We start from the raw sequence: 19,288 nt of genomic DNA on the forward strand, positions 1-19,288 counted from the left end.
ACACATCGGTTTTTTAAATGAAAATTTTGATATTTGAACTAACTATTTCCAATATATATCAATAAAAAGAGAAATAAATGATATTAAAGAATTATTTAAAATAGAAAATATTAAATACACGCTGAATTTTTTTAATCCTATATGTTCATTGAAATGAATACGTTTGTTCCTACATTGACATGAATTAATAGCATCCTAATTTTGAAGCTCAAAATTAATTTTTTCATTCCAAACACTAAAATAAATCACTTTGAAAAATATGAGATTTACTATCAAAATAGTTAATCCACCATATTTTAAATAAATTATGGTCAACAAGAGAATTCTTTGTAAACTTAATAATATGAAAATTTAAAAACGTCTTTATATGGAATGAGTGTAAAGGAGGACCCAGAATTTAATATGCGTGACCATCCCACAACTTACCTACATTCCCATTGACCCAGTGCCCGCTGTTACACCTTTATAAGGAATTTTGTAGAAGACTATTGCGTCGGTGTGAGACTACTACCTACTTTTACACTCATCGAGTAATGCATAGAAGATGGTAGAAGTGATTGAGTGGACGTGAGACCACAACATTTCCACTTGCTCAGGCATAATAATTATTTAGTGAACGTGTAAGGACCATTTTCCTTTCATTAATTGTAGACAAAAGATGACGATTCCAATCATTCAGTTGTGGACAGAAGATCCGGCAAAATTAACTACTGTACTTTTCCATGCATTCAATGGCGGGGACCCGGGATATGACAAAATTTACTGCGGTTACCTTTTCCAGTCGTTCAATAATACACGGCAATCCCAACACAAAGATGTTTAAGCGAACCAAGGGATTTATTTAGCTTTTTTCTTACCTGATCTCTGATCAATTCTTTTTATTGAAAGCATAGATATACGCATTTTATTTTGCGAAAGATATGGAAGCTACGGTTTCATATAGCAAAGTTGCACTTGCAATCATTATTGCAATCATTACAATATCATGCGGCCTCTTATGTTTGATCGCCTATCCTGCAATGGCGTGCCCGCTAACCGAAAGAAATGTTCTCCTGGATTTTAAGGCAGATCTTGCAGATGAGGATAAAAGGCTTAGTTCCTGGCACGGATTGAATTGCTGCACTTGGAGTGGAGTTGGCTGTAACTTCGGCACAGGCCATGTTTCTCTACTCGATTTGAATGGATACAATTTGAAGGGTGACATCCATTCATCGCTGTTTGAGCTTGCAGAGTTAGAGCACCTCGATCTCAGTGATAACTACTTTCAAGGTAACATCACTCCCCATATTGGAATGTTGAAGAAACTCAGTTTTCTTGCTTTGTCAGATGCTGGTGATGCAAATGAATTTTATGTGAGTTTGGAAAGCTTATCAGATCTAGTGAGCTTGGAATACCTCGTTCTGGATGGACTAAATATCTCTGTAGGCAAGGAGAGCGCCGAAGCTGTTGGCAGTCTACGGAACCTTCAACAACTCAGCATGTCTGGGTGTGGGCTTAGCGGACCAATTCCCAATTCCCTTGTCAAACTCACTTCTCTCCTTCATCTCGATCTTTCAAGGAATTCTTTGTTAGCCCAAATACCTGCTTGGTTTGAAAATGTGACTGCCCACTTGCTCTCACTTGATCTTTCTGACAATTACAATCTTGGAGGAGACATTTCTTTTATTGGACAACAAATTTCACCATCACTGACTAGAATTATTCTTTCACGGACAGCTGTGGAGGGTGAAATTCCATCTGCTATAGGGAACGTTTCATCCTTGGAGAGTCTTCATCTGTTCAATACTAGAATTGAAGGTAAAATTCCTCTGTTCATCGCCAATCTCTCTAAACTTTTTTCTTTGGATCTGTCCCACAACAACTTAAGAGGATCAATCCCACCTTCGTTGGGATCACTTTCTTCCCTTTCATATCTTGACCTCAGTTACAACCAATTTAATGGACCAATTCCACGCACAATTTCAGATCTTGTTAGCTTAAAACACCTTTGGCTGGACTCTAATGGGTTAAGTGGTTCCATATCCCTTTCTCTCTTAGATAATCTAACTAGACTTGAATATCTGTTCCTTTCCAATAATCACCTAACCGTGAGTAGTGATTCACCCTGGATCCCACAGTTTAGAAACCTCCAGGCTCTGCGATTATCTTCCTGCAATTTGGATAGAATTCCACCGTTTCTAGTAACCCAATATGGCATGATAGAGCTGGACCTATCCGCTAACAGAATTGCAACAGATATTCCGTCCTGGATGTGGGACTTAACCAGTCTTTATTATTTGAACCTTAGCTGTAACCAATTAACAGGTTCTCTGCCATCTAGTCTAACATCCATGACTCTTATGTATCTGGATTTGCACAATAACAGCTTAGAAGGTCCTCTTCCTCTTCCTCCTGATGCTCATCTTTTGGACCTGTCGGGGAATCAGTTTAATGGTTCTATTCCTGCTGATATGGGTGCATATCTTTCAAATTCGTGGTATTTATCCTTGTCTAGGAATAATCTCAGTGGAGCCATTCCAGATTCTATTTGCACTTCAGATTTGCAGGTTCTTGACCTGTCAAGTAATATGCTGAGCAATATGATTCCTCCCCATTTGATAAGGAAATGTTCTTCTCTCAATGTTCTAGATTTGGCGGAAAATCATCTAGAAGGTAAAATGCCAGCAGAATGGGGCAACCTGAAAGAGATTAATACATTGAAGCTCGCTGGTAATAAGTTGAAAGGACTTCTTCCGTCTTCGCTTTCAAAATGCCACACTCTGCAAGTATTGGATTTGGGAAATAACAAGTTACAAGGCACCATTCCCCATTGGATTGGGAAGCTATCACAACTGCACGTGTTGGTGTTAAGGTCTAATCATTTCCATGGCAGTGTCCCACGCCAGGTGATCGACCTTTCAAATCTTCAAATCTGGACCTTTCACACAACCGCCTTTCAGGACCTATTCCGAGCAACCTTACAAACTTGCTTGCAATGGTCAATGAATCACAGAGTAATCCAAACCATTTGGAAAAATATACTTTAGATGGTGCAATATATACAAATAAAATTGTAATGTCGTGGAAAGGTGGGGATGGTGAGTTTGTGAAAGTTCTTTTCATTCTAAAATGTATTGATCTTTCAAATAACAATTTATCGGGGAACATTCCTCTCAAAATGGGATCCCTTAAGGGCTTGATAGCCCTTAACCTTTCAAGGAATCATCTCAGTGGCCCAATCCCAAAAACATTGGGAGACATGGATCAGCTAGAGTCTCTGGACCTCTCGATAAACAGGTTGAATGGCAAAATTCCCTTGGAACTTCAGTTGCTGACTTATTTGGAGTTCTTGAATCTATCTTACAACATGCTTGATGGAAAAGTACCCCACGGAGGGCAGTTTCTGACCTTTGGGGAGTCATCCTACTTAGGCAATCCGAAGCTAAGTGGGATTCCATTTACCAATACAACAGTCTGCAACAACTCTTCTGGATATGACAACTGCACAAGTATTGAGACAATTGGTGTAGAAAATTCAGATGCTGAAATGAAAGGGTGGGCCATCGGACTTGGATTGAGTTATAGTTTGGGATTCTCTATTGTGATTGGAATATTGTGTTTCAATAACAGGATAAGAAAGAGAGTCTTCAATTTGTATGATGATGTAGTTTTAGCTGTTGATCGGTGTATAACAGGGAATAAGTGAAAGTAGATACCTTTATACAGAGGGTTGGGTTACTATATATGGACAAAGTTTCTCTTAGTATATGGCCACTGCAACTTTGTAAGCATGAGGTGAGCTAGAAATTGCTGGTGCTACTGATGTCGTAAACATTTCAATGCGTCCTAATCTATGTAATTTAAATTACTGTTTATGTTTGTAGAATTTATTTTGATGTGTAAAAGGTTATTGTAAGGGATAAAATTATATACTCATATGTTTCTAAAGTTATTTTATTAGTTCTTGCGTTGTTGGATTCAATCTGTTTTATAAGCTGGTCAATCATTTTACAGTATAATATAGTTTTAATTTTCACTCATATTTTTATAATTAGAAAAAAATCATTTATCTGTTATTCTATTGATCACAGTCATTGCATAATTCATTTTTTATTTTCTTTATTTTATGAAAGTTTGAATTATTTACAACCATAACATAATTTTTTTCTATTTCCATAATTGCGAATGCTCATTGAATTCTGAAAAAATGTAGAGAACTTTTTTCATTGAATGCACATTGTCACGGATCTTATAGGTTGAGTGCATATTGAATGCATAGGATATTCTCGAGCCACTCATTCAGTACTGTCTGATTAGCCGCCTTAATTAGTAATATTTTGTACATTCCGAAACTTGCTTTTCAAAGCTCTAAGAAAATCAGCATTGCGGCCTATAGAAAAGAGCATTACTTTACTGACGTAAGTATTTTGAGAAGTTCTTTGTTCTGTGATGGAGGGAATTTTTATCTGAAATTTCTTTTTAATGGTTTGGCTTGACCCTTGGCCAGGCTTGTTAAGTAAGCTATGTTAGCTGGTTTATGCAGGGAAGCAAAGCTAATGGACATCGAGGGGTAATGCCAAATTCATGAAAAGAAAGGCTGACGCACAGAAGATATACATATTTAATGTTTTGCTGAGATATTTATTCTTAAGACCCCTAAACTATTGAAGCTATTCTGCACTATTCTGTGGATTAAGATTTCCATATATGTGTGTCTTGAGTTTGTTGTTGTGGTATTCTTGTTGTTTGTGTAAGAGTTCTGGGCTTGCTATCTGGTTTTTAATTTTTTCAAAGTTTGCATATAAATCTGAAATTATTTATTAAGGATATTTCACTCCCATAAGGGTTGCCATGTAAATCTTTTTGAGTTTTGTATGCATACTGTTTCGTTTACTTCTATAAGGTTGTTGGATAGGTTTTGCAAATGTTGTTGACGTTTTTCAGATCATTTAGTCTTAAAATTTCTTTAATCCCAGTAAATTGGTTGTTTGTAATAGAGGTCAAAATCCCCAACAAAATTAAATCTATCGGGAATTGCAAGCCATGTGAGCTTCCGAAATGAAATAGGTGAGGCCGGAGCACAGGGGGAAGATGGATTAACATCAATAAAGAGATCATCTATAACTTATAAGAAAACCTTCACTCGAACTCTGGATGAAGCCTTAACATCTATCATGAATAAAAAATTCAATGTGTCATAAATACATGTTGACAATAAACCAAGAGAGCTAAGGTCTACAGCATTTTTCTTCAAATGAACAGAAGATAACATAAAACAAAAGTACTTGAATCATACTGCATGCAGGGAGTATGCAAATATCCATCAGGCTTTTAGAAGGTAGATGTTTCTTGATAGAGAGAGGTACAGTTGGAACATGATTCAAAGTTTGGAAATTTTAGATACCTTTAGATGAGACGATGCAACCAACTGTTGACACATGGTGTGCCCACCAATACATAGTATGTAATAAAGACAAGTTCGACAAACTTAAGATTGTGCAGAACAGGGAGCCTTTAACAAGGGAAAGCTGAAGAAAGAGAAAATGCTGAACGTTACCGAGGAAGATGTAGAAGATTGAGCAGACTTACGACCGTATTGTCTCAGGTATATAACTAACCGATTTTGATTGAATTTAACTCTTTATGATATTGCATAGAAAGAAAGTTAGGGGAACTATTGAGGCATGAAGAATTTGGAAAATGTTTATAGAATGGTTGGTGAATCTCTCCAGTTAAAGAGATGTGTTTCATGCAAATTCTAAAAACTGTTTATAAATGTATGTTTTTGCAATTCTAATAAGTTTGCGCAACCATTATAATATCATAGTTGCAGGAACCTTCACAAAATCATGATTTAATCCATTTATTGCTGCTTGACCTTGACGCCTTTTTTCCCTGAAAAATTTGCATTTTCATGCAATTAATTGGGCAAATCCATTTTTGATGTATTTTTTAATCATGATCTAATCGTGGAAAGATTAAAACTTTCTAAATTTATAAATTATACTTTTTAGGTTGGAAAAAACATTTGCGGGTCTTTTTTTTCTCATTTTTTTTGGAAGTTTACTCTAACCTGAATTTAACCTGAATTTTCCCCTATTCAATTCAATTAATAGAATTTTTAATTTTTAATCTTTTGGTTTGCCAATTTATTCCCAAGAAATTTCGCTACCACTATACTTTATGCCAAAGTTGAATGATTTACTCAAAATTTGTCAATTTGCAAATCTAAATTCGAATTTGTGAAGAATTAACCAGTTAGGAAAACATGGCCAATAAAATCCACCATATAGAAGGTAACGAATAAAAGGAAAACTTTTGGAAGAACTTTGTCTTTCTAATGAAATTCTACGTACAGTATTGATTGTTTCAGCAAGGGAGTTGAGGCAAGAGAACTATGGTTCTGCATTTACTCTAAAGATGTAAATTAATGAACTAGCATTCACATGTAGACCAAGATTTGTAATTCATTTTGTGCATGTGTAAGAAATATTTCATCTGTTTCAAAATTCTAATATTTCATGTGTGAGAAATCGTTCAGATCATTTTTTGCAAATTTGATGACAAATGCCACTTTATTTTCATATCTAAGTGTTTATAAAGTATAATGTTTATAATGAGAAATCGATAATTAATCTCAAGTCTTTTTCAAAATATCTGTAGTATTCTAATTCTACTGAACTTAGTGGAGTTTATGTAGTGGAGATTTCGGAATATAATCCCCCAGAATACATTCTAATTCCTATACATGATGAACGTTGTACATCTGTTTATTAGAGAGTACTCTATGCTGACTGTTTAGAATTTAGTTGTCTTCCTTACTTATAGATTTCCATAGGGAAGGCCTGCCCACAAATAGAGGAAGATCTTCGTTTTAGACACCACCCCTCAAGATTTTGTCCCTCACAAAATTCAGGGATAACAGACAAAGAGGGATAACATACAATAGTTTGTAATAACATGGTACTTGCTTGAAATACCATGATTCGTGTGTTCAAGAGTCTATGTGGAGAACAAATAACATTTTTAATCGTGCAGCACTTTAACATAAACCGTATCATAAGCAATTGATAGTTGTGGAAAGTTTGAATTTATTATTCTGAATTGATAGAATCTTGTATTTAGGTGAACTGAATATCTAAAATAGTACAGTATAATCTTTTGGTTATATTTTACACATTTTTTATCAGCAATTCACAGCCAATGTGTTTGTGTACATGTTTGAAAGCAATCGATTTAGACCCTAATAGAGTTTCTAGTTTCGCAGACAGCAATTTAACATTTACAAATTAACACTATCAAATCTTCTAGTTTTTTTTGTTTATCTGTACCTTAAGTACAAGAACAAAACTGGCTAGATGATTGAGACGGATGAGTTTCTCATGTTTGGGTGCCTTAAAAGTCTTGTTTTCCATTTTATGATTCAAAGGAGTTCAAGTGGGGATTAAATTTATCTTGTCGTGATGTTGGGAATATTCCATTAAGAAAACATCTCAGTAATTGCATTACCTTTTTATGTTCTGTTTATAACATACCAGACAAGTTTTTACCAATATAAAACAGCTATAGTATTGTCACAAAGTTCACTATTTGTACTTAAATATAGTGTCTTCTAGGGTAATCTGAACATTGATGGTACATGAATGATTTCAAGTTCTTTATATTTATTTTAGAATTTTTATGTTAAACAGCTGAGTAATGGATGGATATTGAGCAGGACATAGTAGAGAGAGTGGCTATAATTTTCACCGACAAAATATCAAATTCCAGTTGAGAAATTCATTTTCCTGTTGAATGTGACTAAGTCATTTAAGTCAGATTTTTTGGCAAATGATGTTGAATATGCTATAAGAGCTTTTATTATAAAGTTGTCAATTTTTGAATCAAGGCTTCAACCACTTCCTGATAGTAAGTACTGTAATCTTCATTCGTCTAGGCCTTCCAGAATAAATTAACAAGCCTTTAGAAAGAAGAAATTTTGGGAGGAAATACATGTCTGGAGAATTATGAGCATCCAGAGTCAATGGTTTATATTTTCAAGCAGAGAAGCATTTTTTCTAGATTTCTAGATTTCGTTTTACAAATTGTGCATGGGAAATGGTAGGCTACTTCAAGCAGCTACCTGAGTGTTATGTTTAGCATTTGCTTCTTTAATTTTGTAATTTTCTTTTCCTCCACTGCTGGTGTTAGGCTTTGCATGTGGTTTTATAATTGTAATTATTTTCAGTTTTAGGAATAACTCCTCGTAGTTTCCTTTATTTGATATTCGTAAATGCTCCCATTCTCTTACTTTTAACGTACATGAAAGCACACGTATGGAGTTTACTATAGAAAACATCTTTTTTGTCAAATTTTTTGGTTGTCACCCTCTTGTCTATAATGCACCAGAACCTAAGCTATTAAGCCTAGAGTAGTAACTATTATATTTTTACTTTTTTCCTTAGGCAAATTTGTAATATTTTCTCTTAGGGTTGATATGCAATGCACCAGAAAGGACACTAAAAAGCTTAGAGAAATGCCTTTTATTGGATGCTTTACTTTTGGCCAAAGCAGTGGGTTGCCTTTCTGACATATGAAAGGACAAACGCATCTTTGTAATTATTTTTTCCTGTGTAAAATATTTACTGCTCATTAATCTGATAAATTCTAGCTGATTATCGAATAAAAAATTTTTAACAGGGCCAAAGATGGTCTAGAAGGCTCTACAATTTTTGCTTTGTGAAGTATTTATAAACCATATATTTTTTGCATTAGGTTTTCATTTTTTCCCTTGCTGATAAATGCAACACACAATGTTTATGATAGGTGGCCTCAAGAAGATGAGAAAACCTCAATGTTAGGGGCAATTGCTCTCTTACTGGACTCTATTACTCAAATAAACAAGTATATGTTCAAAATTCAGCTTTGTCAAGTCTCTTTCTCATGTTTTCCATTCCAAAACACAATCCCATTGAAAAACAGAGAACTGGAAACTTTATTTCAATTGAGAAAAACTTCTACATGTATATCATCTGAAGAGAGAGAATACTTCAAAAAAATGTATAAATTGGCAAGCAAAATTAATGTGCTTTAGAAATCTTGTTTTAACACTACAATAATTATCTTAAAAGGGTATTCATATAGAAAATCTAAAAGACTAATTTGGCCTAAATGCAAGCATATGCAGCTAAAATTAGGTCTTAGAGAGCAATTTGCTTTATTTTTTTTAACTCAATTAATGCTAGATGCCATTTTATCTAATGAACAATGGGTTGATGAGATATACCAATGGATTGACTCTCACAAATTGGGCTCATTCAAGCTTGTCAAGCTTGACATACTTTTCTTTCATGCACTAAAAGATATTTATGAAAATGTTTAGACTTATTTATGATAGTATTGGTAAATGGTTATGGATTTTTTAATGTTTTGATAAACATTTCATTTTAAGAGATGATACATTATTTTTTAAATGGATGATGATATACTGAGTACTATGTTGATTTATGCATATTCAATTATTTACATTTACTTATGATGTTATCTTGTTATGTGCTAACTTTACTTCATGTTTATATTAGATATGATGATGTGTTTATAATATGATGTATTGTTATTGTGGACGTGGAAGGGACAGTACCATTCCACTGATTGTGAGTAGGGTGTGATATTGCATTTTCACTTGTGTGTTTGCTCCATGACTATATTTGTATGTAGATGTATAACCCACTCGCCCTCCCCCCGCCACACACACACACACACATATACACACACATATATGTACATACATGTGTCTCTGTGTGTGTGTGTTGTGCATAGACGTTTGGTGTTATGTAGGATGGAGGTACTAGACATTGACTCCACTTGGTTTCACAGGTTTAAGTGTCTTTAATCTCAATGGAAAGTTAATTAGAGAATGATATAATGTCTTATCACATGCTAGGTTTGGATGATATCTTGTCAGTTCTAGTATTTTGGTTATGTTGTCTTGTAAGAGTTATGTGGTATGTTATTTTAATTATTATGTTGGGTTGGATTTTTATTAAGTCATGGTGTTTATTTAATTAATAATTCTATTAAGTTCTACTGTGTAATTAATAATTAATATCTATTGTGAGTTTATTATATATTAATAATTGATTATTTTAAGAAATTTTACTATTGAGCTTTTATATTTCATTGTTAATTTATTTTCACTTTATTTTATTTGCTTTATTGGCCAACTGGGAGTTTAATTTGCTAATTATTAATTTTAATTATTTTTCCTTGTTTTCGAAGGTGGAGGTAGAGTGAGTTTTATGTTTTGCATTGAAGTTGCTATTGGAGTTTTGTGCATGAAGGGAGATTGTTTTTTAGTATTTTTTCCTTATGTTTTATTTAGGGATTTTTGGAGAATTTCGAGAGGTGATTTGCATTATTGTGGTATGGGCTAAAAATTGAGAAGGCTGTGATATTTTCTAGAGAAATTTAGTTATTTTTGGGTTGCATTGAAAGAAGAATTACTTTTGGATTTTGAAGAAGTTTCCTATGTAGGCTTGGTTGATTTCAAACTATGGCTTGGATGTTTCATTGTTGTTGTGGTTTGCATTAAGGAAGGTTTTAGCAGGCCGTATTTTTGGTTGGTATTTTTAGATTGTTGGTGTACTTCATCTCTCTTTTATCTATTTCACCATTCTTCTTGTTCCAGGTTGGAGGTTTTCTAATCTTTGTATTTTATTTATGCATCTTGATTCCAAAAAAGAAAGATTGTCTTCTTTTTTTTTGAAATTGTCTTCAAAATTATTGGGAAGAAATCTATGAAATTATTTATCTGTATTCCATTTGCTATGGATGAGGATTTTTGGGTTCTTTCAAAGATTAGTTTTGTGGATTTTTGGGTTCTTTCAAAGATTAGTTTTGTGTGTGTCTTGTTTGTAATTTTGAAAGGAAATATGTAAATTATTTTCAATGTTTCTTTTTTTTAAGTTTTGGACTCTTGCTTAGTATTTCTTTCTGTAGAAATATTCTATGTTCTAAGGTCTTTTATTTTAGTTTGTGGGTCTTATACGTTTCTTTTTAGATTAATTTGTATGAAGTTGGATCTTGTTTCAAATTTGTAAGTTTGTTTATAAATTTTATTTTAGTGTTGTGTCAAATGTAATTTTCTTTTATGTCATATGCGCTAAAACGGATTGTGAATGCACTAGAGGAATTAACATATGTGCTACTTTGTGCATCATATGCACCATAATCTCTCACAAAAGCACTAGTTTGGTTATTAAATGCGTTAAATGAATATGTAAATGTACTATTAGAAAGTGCAAGTGCACCAAAATAGTGTTTAAATGTGCTAATCTGGTTATTTTATTTTTTTGACTTGTTCTCAAGATTTGTGACAATTTTATTTAGGCTAGAGACATGTTTTTAGACTTGTGTTTCCTTGTGATGATTTTTTAGAATTGTTTAATTGGAATTTGTGGAAAATATATTGTGATTCTCAATATTGCATGGTGGTATTCGTTTGGAATTATGTTTATGAAACATATTTACTATGATGTTTTATATTTTAATATAGAACTAGATGATTATGTGTATCATAGCATTATAAAATATCTTTATGATTTATGATTTGTATTTGTCCCTAAACTTTAGGAACATGTTAGGGGGATTGGATTTTGTTGGCAACTTGGAGGAATTGATTATGTGTTGCATTGAAGTTTTGTCATTGATGTCAAAACTAGTTGTTTTGGTTGTATCTATCATTCATGCTATTTAGATGTGTATCACAATTAGTTGGTTTAGAATTTGATGATTCAGATGCTATCATTTGCTCTAGTAAGCCTTTTGGTCACCGATAAGGGTTTTACTGATAGAACTTTGTTGAAGATCTTTTGATGCACTTGATAAGTGGTGTTGGTGAAGATTATAGATAGCTCATGGGATGTTGTTGGTTATCTTTTTTATTTTCTTGTTGATCAGTAGTGTTGGATTTGGTTTATGGCGACCTATTTTGGGTCTGAACTTATTCTGCTAAGTTATGGACTAGTTTACGTAACGTGTTGGGGGATGATCCCGATGCATTACCAATTGGATTTATTGAATGGTTTATGTTGTTTTGATCCCAGACTGACTTGGATGATCATTGGATTGTGGGTATATGTTATGAATTTATTATATTATCTTTTAGGTGGCTGACCTAATTATTTAGGTTCTAGGTTGGTATATATATGATGTAAGATATCTTTCTAGATCATGGATGGGTTATGGGATTAGGTGGTTATCTATGTACAAATAATGCTATAATCATATGCAGACGTTTTGATCAATCATAGGTTGGTGAAAGAGGTTTAAGACCTCTAGTACTGAGCTTAATCAGAACTGTACTCAGGCATAGGAGATGTTATTCTTGCATTTCATTCTTCTTTCCAGATTGTAGTCTAGATTTCTTTTGTAGTCAGTGAGGCTCCTTTTGTAATGAGAAGTGCACTCTAGGTTGTTGGCCTTCCCGCATGTGCAGACCCCTCTTTTTGTAATCACATTCCACCATGGTTTTTCCCTTTACTGGGTTTTCCATGTACAAATCTTGGTGTTATCTTTTGTGGATGATTGGTAAATATTTTGTTGCTTATATTTGTTCTTAACTTTTATATCTTCTATTCCGATATTTGGTTTATGTATTCTAGTAATAAGGTTTTAATGCTTAAAGTTTCATAATCTGTTGACAATGGATTCAACCCCCCCAGTTGTCCTCTGATTATCTGAGTTGTCTAATAATTAGTATCAGATCTTGGCCCTCTCTATAGAAGCTTAACCATTTGAGGAAGATCCAATGGCATCTAATAGTTCAAGTTCATCAAGTTCATCTGCATCTATTTTCCAGAGAGAAATTCCTAGGCTTGATGGAACAAATTACAGGTTATGGAAGATTCAGATGGAGACTCATCTGAGATGTCTTGTGAAAGAAATATGGGAGATCACCGAGAAAGGATATACACCTCATAATTCAGCATTTGGAAATCCTCCTTCGACAGGATTGGATAAGGACATTGAGAATGATTGTAGAGCTAGAGAAACTCTTTTATGTGCACTTTCTGATCATCAAATAATGGGACTAACTAACAAATCATCTACAAAGGCTATATGGGATAAATTGGAGACTCTGAATGAAGGTGACCATGCTGTTAAAATTGTTAAACTTGATGGTTAGTGGGTAAGATACGAGAACCTGAAGATGGAAGAAGATGAAAGGATTACTACTTTTATGGAGAGAGTCCATGAAATTAATGTAGGAATTCAGTGTTGTGGTGGATCTCTAAGAGAAGATGAAATAGTTTCTAAAGCATTGAGATCTTTGCCACCGCCTTATAAGATGAAGGCTATTGGAATTAATTAGTTGAGAACAATGGAAAGCACCTCTATTAACAGGGATACTTTGGTTGAAAAGTTATCTTCTTTTGATCTTGAGGAATTTGGACCTTCTAGAGCTGCAAAATCTGAATCTTCTTTTCATGCATCTGCATCATCTACCGACAAGAGTGATTGGAAAGACTTATATGCCAAGGAACTAGAGGAAATGAAGATAGAAGATGAAGAGTTTGAGAAACTTGAAGCCCTATTTTCTAGAAGAGTACCTAAAGGTCTGACAGGAAGTAAGTATGAAGGATAATCATCTTTTAAATGTTTTACATGTAACAACATAGGCCATTTTGCATCTAGATGTCCTAAAAGGAATTCAAGATTTGTAGAAAGAGCTAGAAGATCTTTTAGGCCTAACCACTATTATCAGAACAAAGCATAAGTATAGGAGAAACAAAGAAAAATCATGCTATTATGCGGATGAGGAAGGTGTGTCTGATTCTGATAATGAACCAGCACAAGATTATGCTAGTGGATCCAACAATGGAAAGGAATGGGTATTCTTGGCTATCAAGGAAGATGATCTGATACCTGAAGGGAAGGACCTTGCTGCTAAATTTGAAGACAAGGATGAATGAGTGATAGACAGTGGATGCTCACATCATATGATTGGAGATAAAAGGAAGTTTCTATCTTTGCAAAATTTTTATGGTGGTCTTGTTAGATCTGGAAATGACAAAGCATGCATGATCAGGGGAAAAGGAACTATATTATTGGATGGTAAGAACAATACTGATAATGTCTATTATGTTGAAGGTTTGAGGCATAATCTTTTGAGTGTAGGATATTTGGTGGATAAGGGATTTCAATTACAGTTCAAGGATGGAAAATGCAAAATTATCAACAGATCTGGATTGGAGATTTCAATCGGTACTTAGACTAGAGGTAACATCTTTTATTTGAACTTTGGTGAGAAGACATGTTTGATTGCACAAACTGATGAAAGTTGGCTATGACATAACGGATTGTGTCATGTGATTTTGATTGCATTATAAAGATCAGTTCCACTAAGGTAGTTAGAGACATACCTAAGATTGTGAAGCCCTATAATCAGGTATGTAAGGAATACCAAATGGGAAAGAAAGTCAAAACTTCTTCTAAGAGTATGCAAGACAAATCTAATGATGTTATTGATCTTATTCATACTGATTTGTGTGGTTATGCTAGAATAAAAAATTTTCAGGGTGATAGATATTTTATGCTAATCATTGATAACTATTTTAGAATGGCATGGGTTACTTTTCTAAGGGAGAAATATGAGGCGTTTGAAAAGTTTATAATCTTTAAAGATAAATTTGAAACAGAGATAGGATTGAATATTAAAATGCTTAAGGTCAGATCAGGGTGGAGAATTCACATCCAATAAATTTAATAGCTATTGTGAGAAGCATGGGATAAGAAGACAGTTGTCTGCACCCCAGACACCTCCACAGAATGAAATTGTGGAAAGAAAGAACAAAACTATCTTGGATGCGGCTAGAACTATGATGATGGAAGCTAAGCCGCCTCATATATATTGGAGAGAATTTGTGAGCACGACGGTATACACATTCAACGTAGTTCATATCAAAGGAGACACTGGTAAGACATCTTATGAGTTATGGTTTGGTCATACACCTACAATCAAGTATTTTAGAATCTTTGGTAGTAAATATTATATCACAAGAGATGATTCCATTGGAAAGTTTGATCCTAGATGTGATGAAGGAATATTTATTAGTTATTCTAATGAAACAAAGCATATAGATGTTATAACAAAAGATATAGAGAATTATGGAGAGCACTAATGTCAAGGTGGATGAGTAGTACAGAGGTCAAATCAGATCTTATGAGAGAGAACCGGTAGTGGAAATGATCATAACTGAACCGGTAGGATAGACACTAGAATAGAATGTTGAACCAGTTAGTCCCATAGTATCAGAAAATTCAATAGTAACTAGAGATCAGAGAAGAGGAATGGAAAATCATAAGACTCCTGAGTATGTAAGATTTAATCATTCAGAAGATCAGCTCATTGGAGACAAGAACAAAGGAGTGATGACAAGAAGAGGGTTGGTAGCTGATGATGTATATTTAATTTCTCAAAGTTGAAGCGACATCAGTAATTGAAGCATGCAAAGATGAACATTGGATGAAAGCTATGGAAGAGGAATTAGATCAGATAGAAAAGAATAATACATGGACTTTAGTTCCCCGACCTAAAAATAAGAATGTTATTGGAAATAAATGGATTTTGAGGAATAAATTGAAAGAAGATAGAAATGTTTTGATGAATAAGGCTAGATTGGTTTGTAAAGGGTATTCTTAGAAGGAAGGAATTGATTATGATAAAAATTTGGCTTCGATAGCTAGGACTGAAGCTACAAGATTATTTCTCACCTATACTGCACATAAGAACTATAAGACTTATCAGATGGATAAAAAGTGTTCATTTTTGAATAAAGATCTTGATGAGGAAGTTTATATTTAGCAACCTGATGGATTTTCACTTTCAGAGGACAAAAACATGGCTTGCAGGTTAAGGAAAGCTTTATATGGATTGAAACAAGCCCCTAGAGCTTGGTATGCAAGGCTGGATAAATATCTTTTGAAGTTTGGTTTTCCTAAAGGTAATGCTGACAATAATTTATATTATAAGATCACTGATGATGACATATTGATTGTTGAAGTCTTTGTTGATAATATCATTTTTGGAGGTAAAGATAAGTTGTGTATGGAATTCTCTAACAATATGAAGAATGAATTTGAGATGTCTATGATTGGGGAAATGAAATTCTTCTTCTAGTTTTGCAAATTACTCAGACTGATAAAGGTATTTTCATTTGTCAAACTAAATATGCTAGAGAGTTGTTAAAAAAAATTGGCATGGAAAATTCTAAACTGGTAGGTACTCCTACGGTTACAAGTGAGAAACTGACAAAGAAAGATGTATTAGCTCCAGTAAATCATACAAGGTACAAGTCTATGATTGGAGGTTTGTTATATTTGACTCAGACTAGACCAGATATAATGAATGCAGTTTGTATTGTATCAAGATATCAAAGTGATCCTAGAAAGAATCATGAACGTGTGGTGAAAAGGATTTTTAGGTATTTGGAAGGAAAAACTAAATATGATTTGTGGTATCCTAAAGTTGATGATTTTATACTATGTGCATATACAGATGCAGATTGGGTTGGAGATGTTGATGACCAGAAGAGCACATCTAGTGGAGATTTTTTTCTTGGAAAGAAACTTGTTTCATGGATCAATAAGAAGCAGTCATGTACTTCTTTATCTACTGCTGAAGCTGAGTATTTTGTTGTTGATACTAACTGTACCCAAGTCCTATGGATGAAGAAAATGTTGAAGGATATAAGGGTGGACTGTAATGAACCAATAGTTATTCACTGTGATAAATTTGCTGCTATTGACATATCAAAGAATTCGGTATTTCATTCTAGGACAAAGCACATATCTATCAAATACAAAGTTTTGAAGGATCGGGTGGAATAAAATGAAGTCAAATTGGTTTATGTGAACAATAAAGAGCAGTTGCAGACATTTTCACTAAAAATTTGCCTAAAGAATCATTTGAGTACTTTAGAGAGAAATTGGGGGTTTCTGCCCCTCTGGTAGAGACCTGAGTGATGATGCTTGGCATCAGTCTGGTATGCATTTACAAAGAAATTATTTATTCCACATTGATGTGGAGGTGCTACTACTCAGGGGGAGTAGTTGGCTATGTGGTTCAAGGATTTATGATTTATCTTTGATGTTTATGTCATATTTCTGGCATTAATGTCAAAGGGGGAGAGATATACATGTGAAAAATTGAGTGTAATTTTAAAGGGGACAAATCTGATCTTAACAGAGATATCATTCATAGGGGGAGCTTGGTTTGTTGGTTCAAAAATTCATTGTCATATCATCTTGTGGAGACTGTTGGGTATCTTCCTTTGGGGGAGAGCTATTTGGCATTTCTTGGGACTTGGATGTTTTTCACATCCAGTGTTGCCATAAATGCCAAAGGGGGCAATTGTTGGCAACTTGGAGGAATTGATTATGTGTTGCATTGATGTTTTGTCATTGATGTCAACACTAGCTATTTTGGTTGTTTACCGACTTTCGGTAGGTTCCGGTAGAGTGGTTGGATTATGATATTGATATGGTATGCTTTAATTTATGGAATTGGTTTGGATCTATCATTCATGTTATTCAGATGTGTATCACGATCAGTTGGTTTGGGATTTGATGACTTATATGCTATCATTTTCTCTAGTAAGCCTTTTCGTCACTGGTAAGGGTTTAACCGGTAGAGCTTTTTTGAAGATATTTTGATGCACTTGATAAGTGGTATTGGTGCGGCTTCTAGATGGCTCACAAGATGATACTAGTTATCTTGTTCGTGTTCCCATTGATTGGTGGTGTTGGATTTGGTGTATGGCGACCTATTTTGGGTCTGGTCTTATTCTGCTAGGTTATGGACCAGTTTATGTAACGTGTTGGTGGATGATCCCGATGCGTTACTGGTTGGATTTATTGAATGGTTTATGTTGTTTTTCTCCCAGGATGACTTGGATGATTATTGGATTGCGGGTTTATGTTATGAATTTATTGTATTATCTTTTAGGTGGCCGACCTAATTGTTCAGGTCCCGAGTTGGTATATATATGATGTAAGATATCTTTGTAGATCATGGGTGGGTTATGGGATTAGGCAATTATCTATCTGCGAATAATGCTGTAATCATACGCAGAGGTTTTGGTTGACCATAGGTGATCGAATTGGGTTGGTGAAAGAGGTTTAAGACCTCCAATTTTGAGCTTAACTAGGACTGTACTCAGGCATAACAGATGCTATTCTTGCAGTTCATTCTTCTTTCTGGATTGTAGTCTAGATTTTTTTTGTAGTCAGTGAAGCTCCTTTTGTGATGAGGAGTGCACTCTAGGTTGTTGGCCTTCTTGCATGTGAAGGCCCCTCTTTTTGTAATCACATACTTCATAATTATTATCAGACTGTGGGTAGGCTTTCCACCGTGGCTTTTCCCTTTACCGGGTTTTCCATGTACAAATATTGGTGTTATCTTTTGTGGATGGTTGGTAAATGTTATGTGGCTTATATTTGTGCTTCACTTCTATATCTGCTATTCTGGTATTTGGTTTATGTATTTTGGTAATAAGGTTTTAATGCTTAAAGTTCCATAATTTGTTGACAATTGATTCGCCGCCCCCCTCTTAGTTGTCCTCCAGTTATCTAGCTGTCTAACAACTTCCAAGTGAGTTTTGGGGCCTGTAAGTGGCTTAGAAGAGATATCATTGTGTTTTTTGTTGTAAATAAGTGATAACCTTATTGTATTTATTTAGGGGTTGGTACTTTTCACATTAAAAAGATAATTATGGTGTCCCACTCATGACCTAGAGTTCTCATTCAAGCTCGAGATTAGACTGGGAAGGCCTTGTTGGCATGACTGTTCTCCCTTATCTTCACGAGAGGTTGATGTTGGAATCAACGAACATTGAGAGGGGGTGTGAATCATTATTCTGCCCTAGAATCACATCATGTCTTCACATGTTGATCCGGTGCACATCTCTGAACTTAACCTCAAGAGGCTTCCTCATTTTTCACTTCAGTCGTCTACTCTATGCATCCAATCACTTGCCTTGGCTTTCTTTGGTTGTCTTATCCCAAGGGGTCATGATGTATGCCATGTATACTATGGGATAAGCAAGGTATTACCACTTAAAGGTGGGAAAGGATCTATGTCACCTGGTGGTATTAATGTAACATCCATGAGGAGTAGATGCATCTTTAGCTTGACATATGACCTGGTAGCTTTTCCATATGCCATCTTGCTTACTGCAGTAGCACATTCTCTGTCAATCTCTTCATCCAGTGGGAGTCCTGTTGTATAACATCCAACTCTTACCGATGGCCTACACATGCTTCACCTTTG

General features: G+C 34.5%; 1 protein-coding gene across 1 annotated transcript; it reads left to right on the top strand.

Moving 5' to 3' along the window:
• Window positions 1-920: 920 nt before the first annotated feature.
• LOC131045148 (receptor-like protein 53) lies at window positions 921-3,685 on the top strand. The gene is made up of 2 exons (XM_057978681.2): window positions 921-2,765; window positions 2,873-3,685. The coding sequence occupies exons 1-2, from the start codon at window positions 921-923 to the stop codon at window positions 3,683-3,685; spliced, it is 2,658 nt and encodes an 885-aa protein (XP_057834664.1).
• Window positions 3,686-19,288: the final 15,603 nt, after the last annotated feature.

This window comes from Cryptomeria japonica, chromosome 8 (assembly GCF_030272615.1).
Source record: "Cryptomeria japonica chromosome 8, Sugi_1.0, whole genome shotgun sequence".
NCBI classification, from domain to species: domain Eukaryota; kingdom Viridiplantae; phylum Streptophyta; class Pinopsida; order Cupressales; family Cupressaceae; genus Cryptomeria; species Cryptomeria japonica.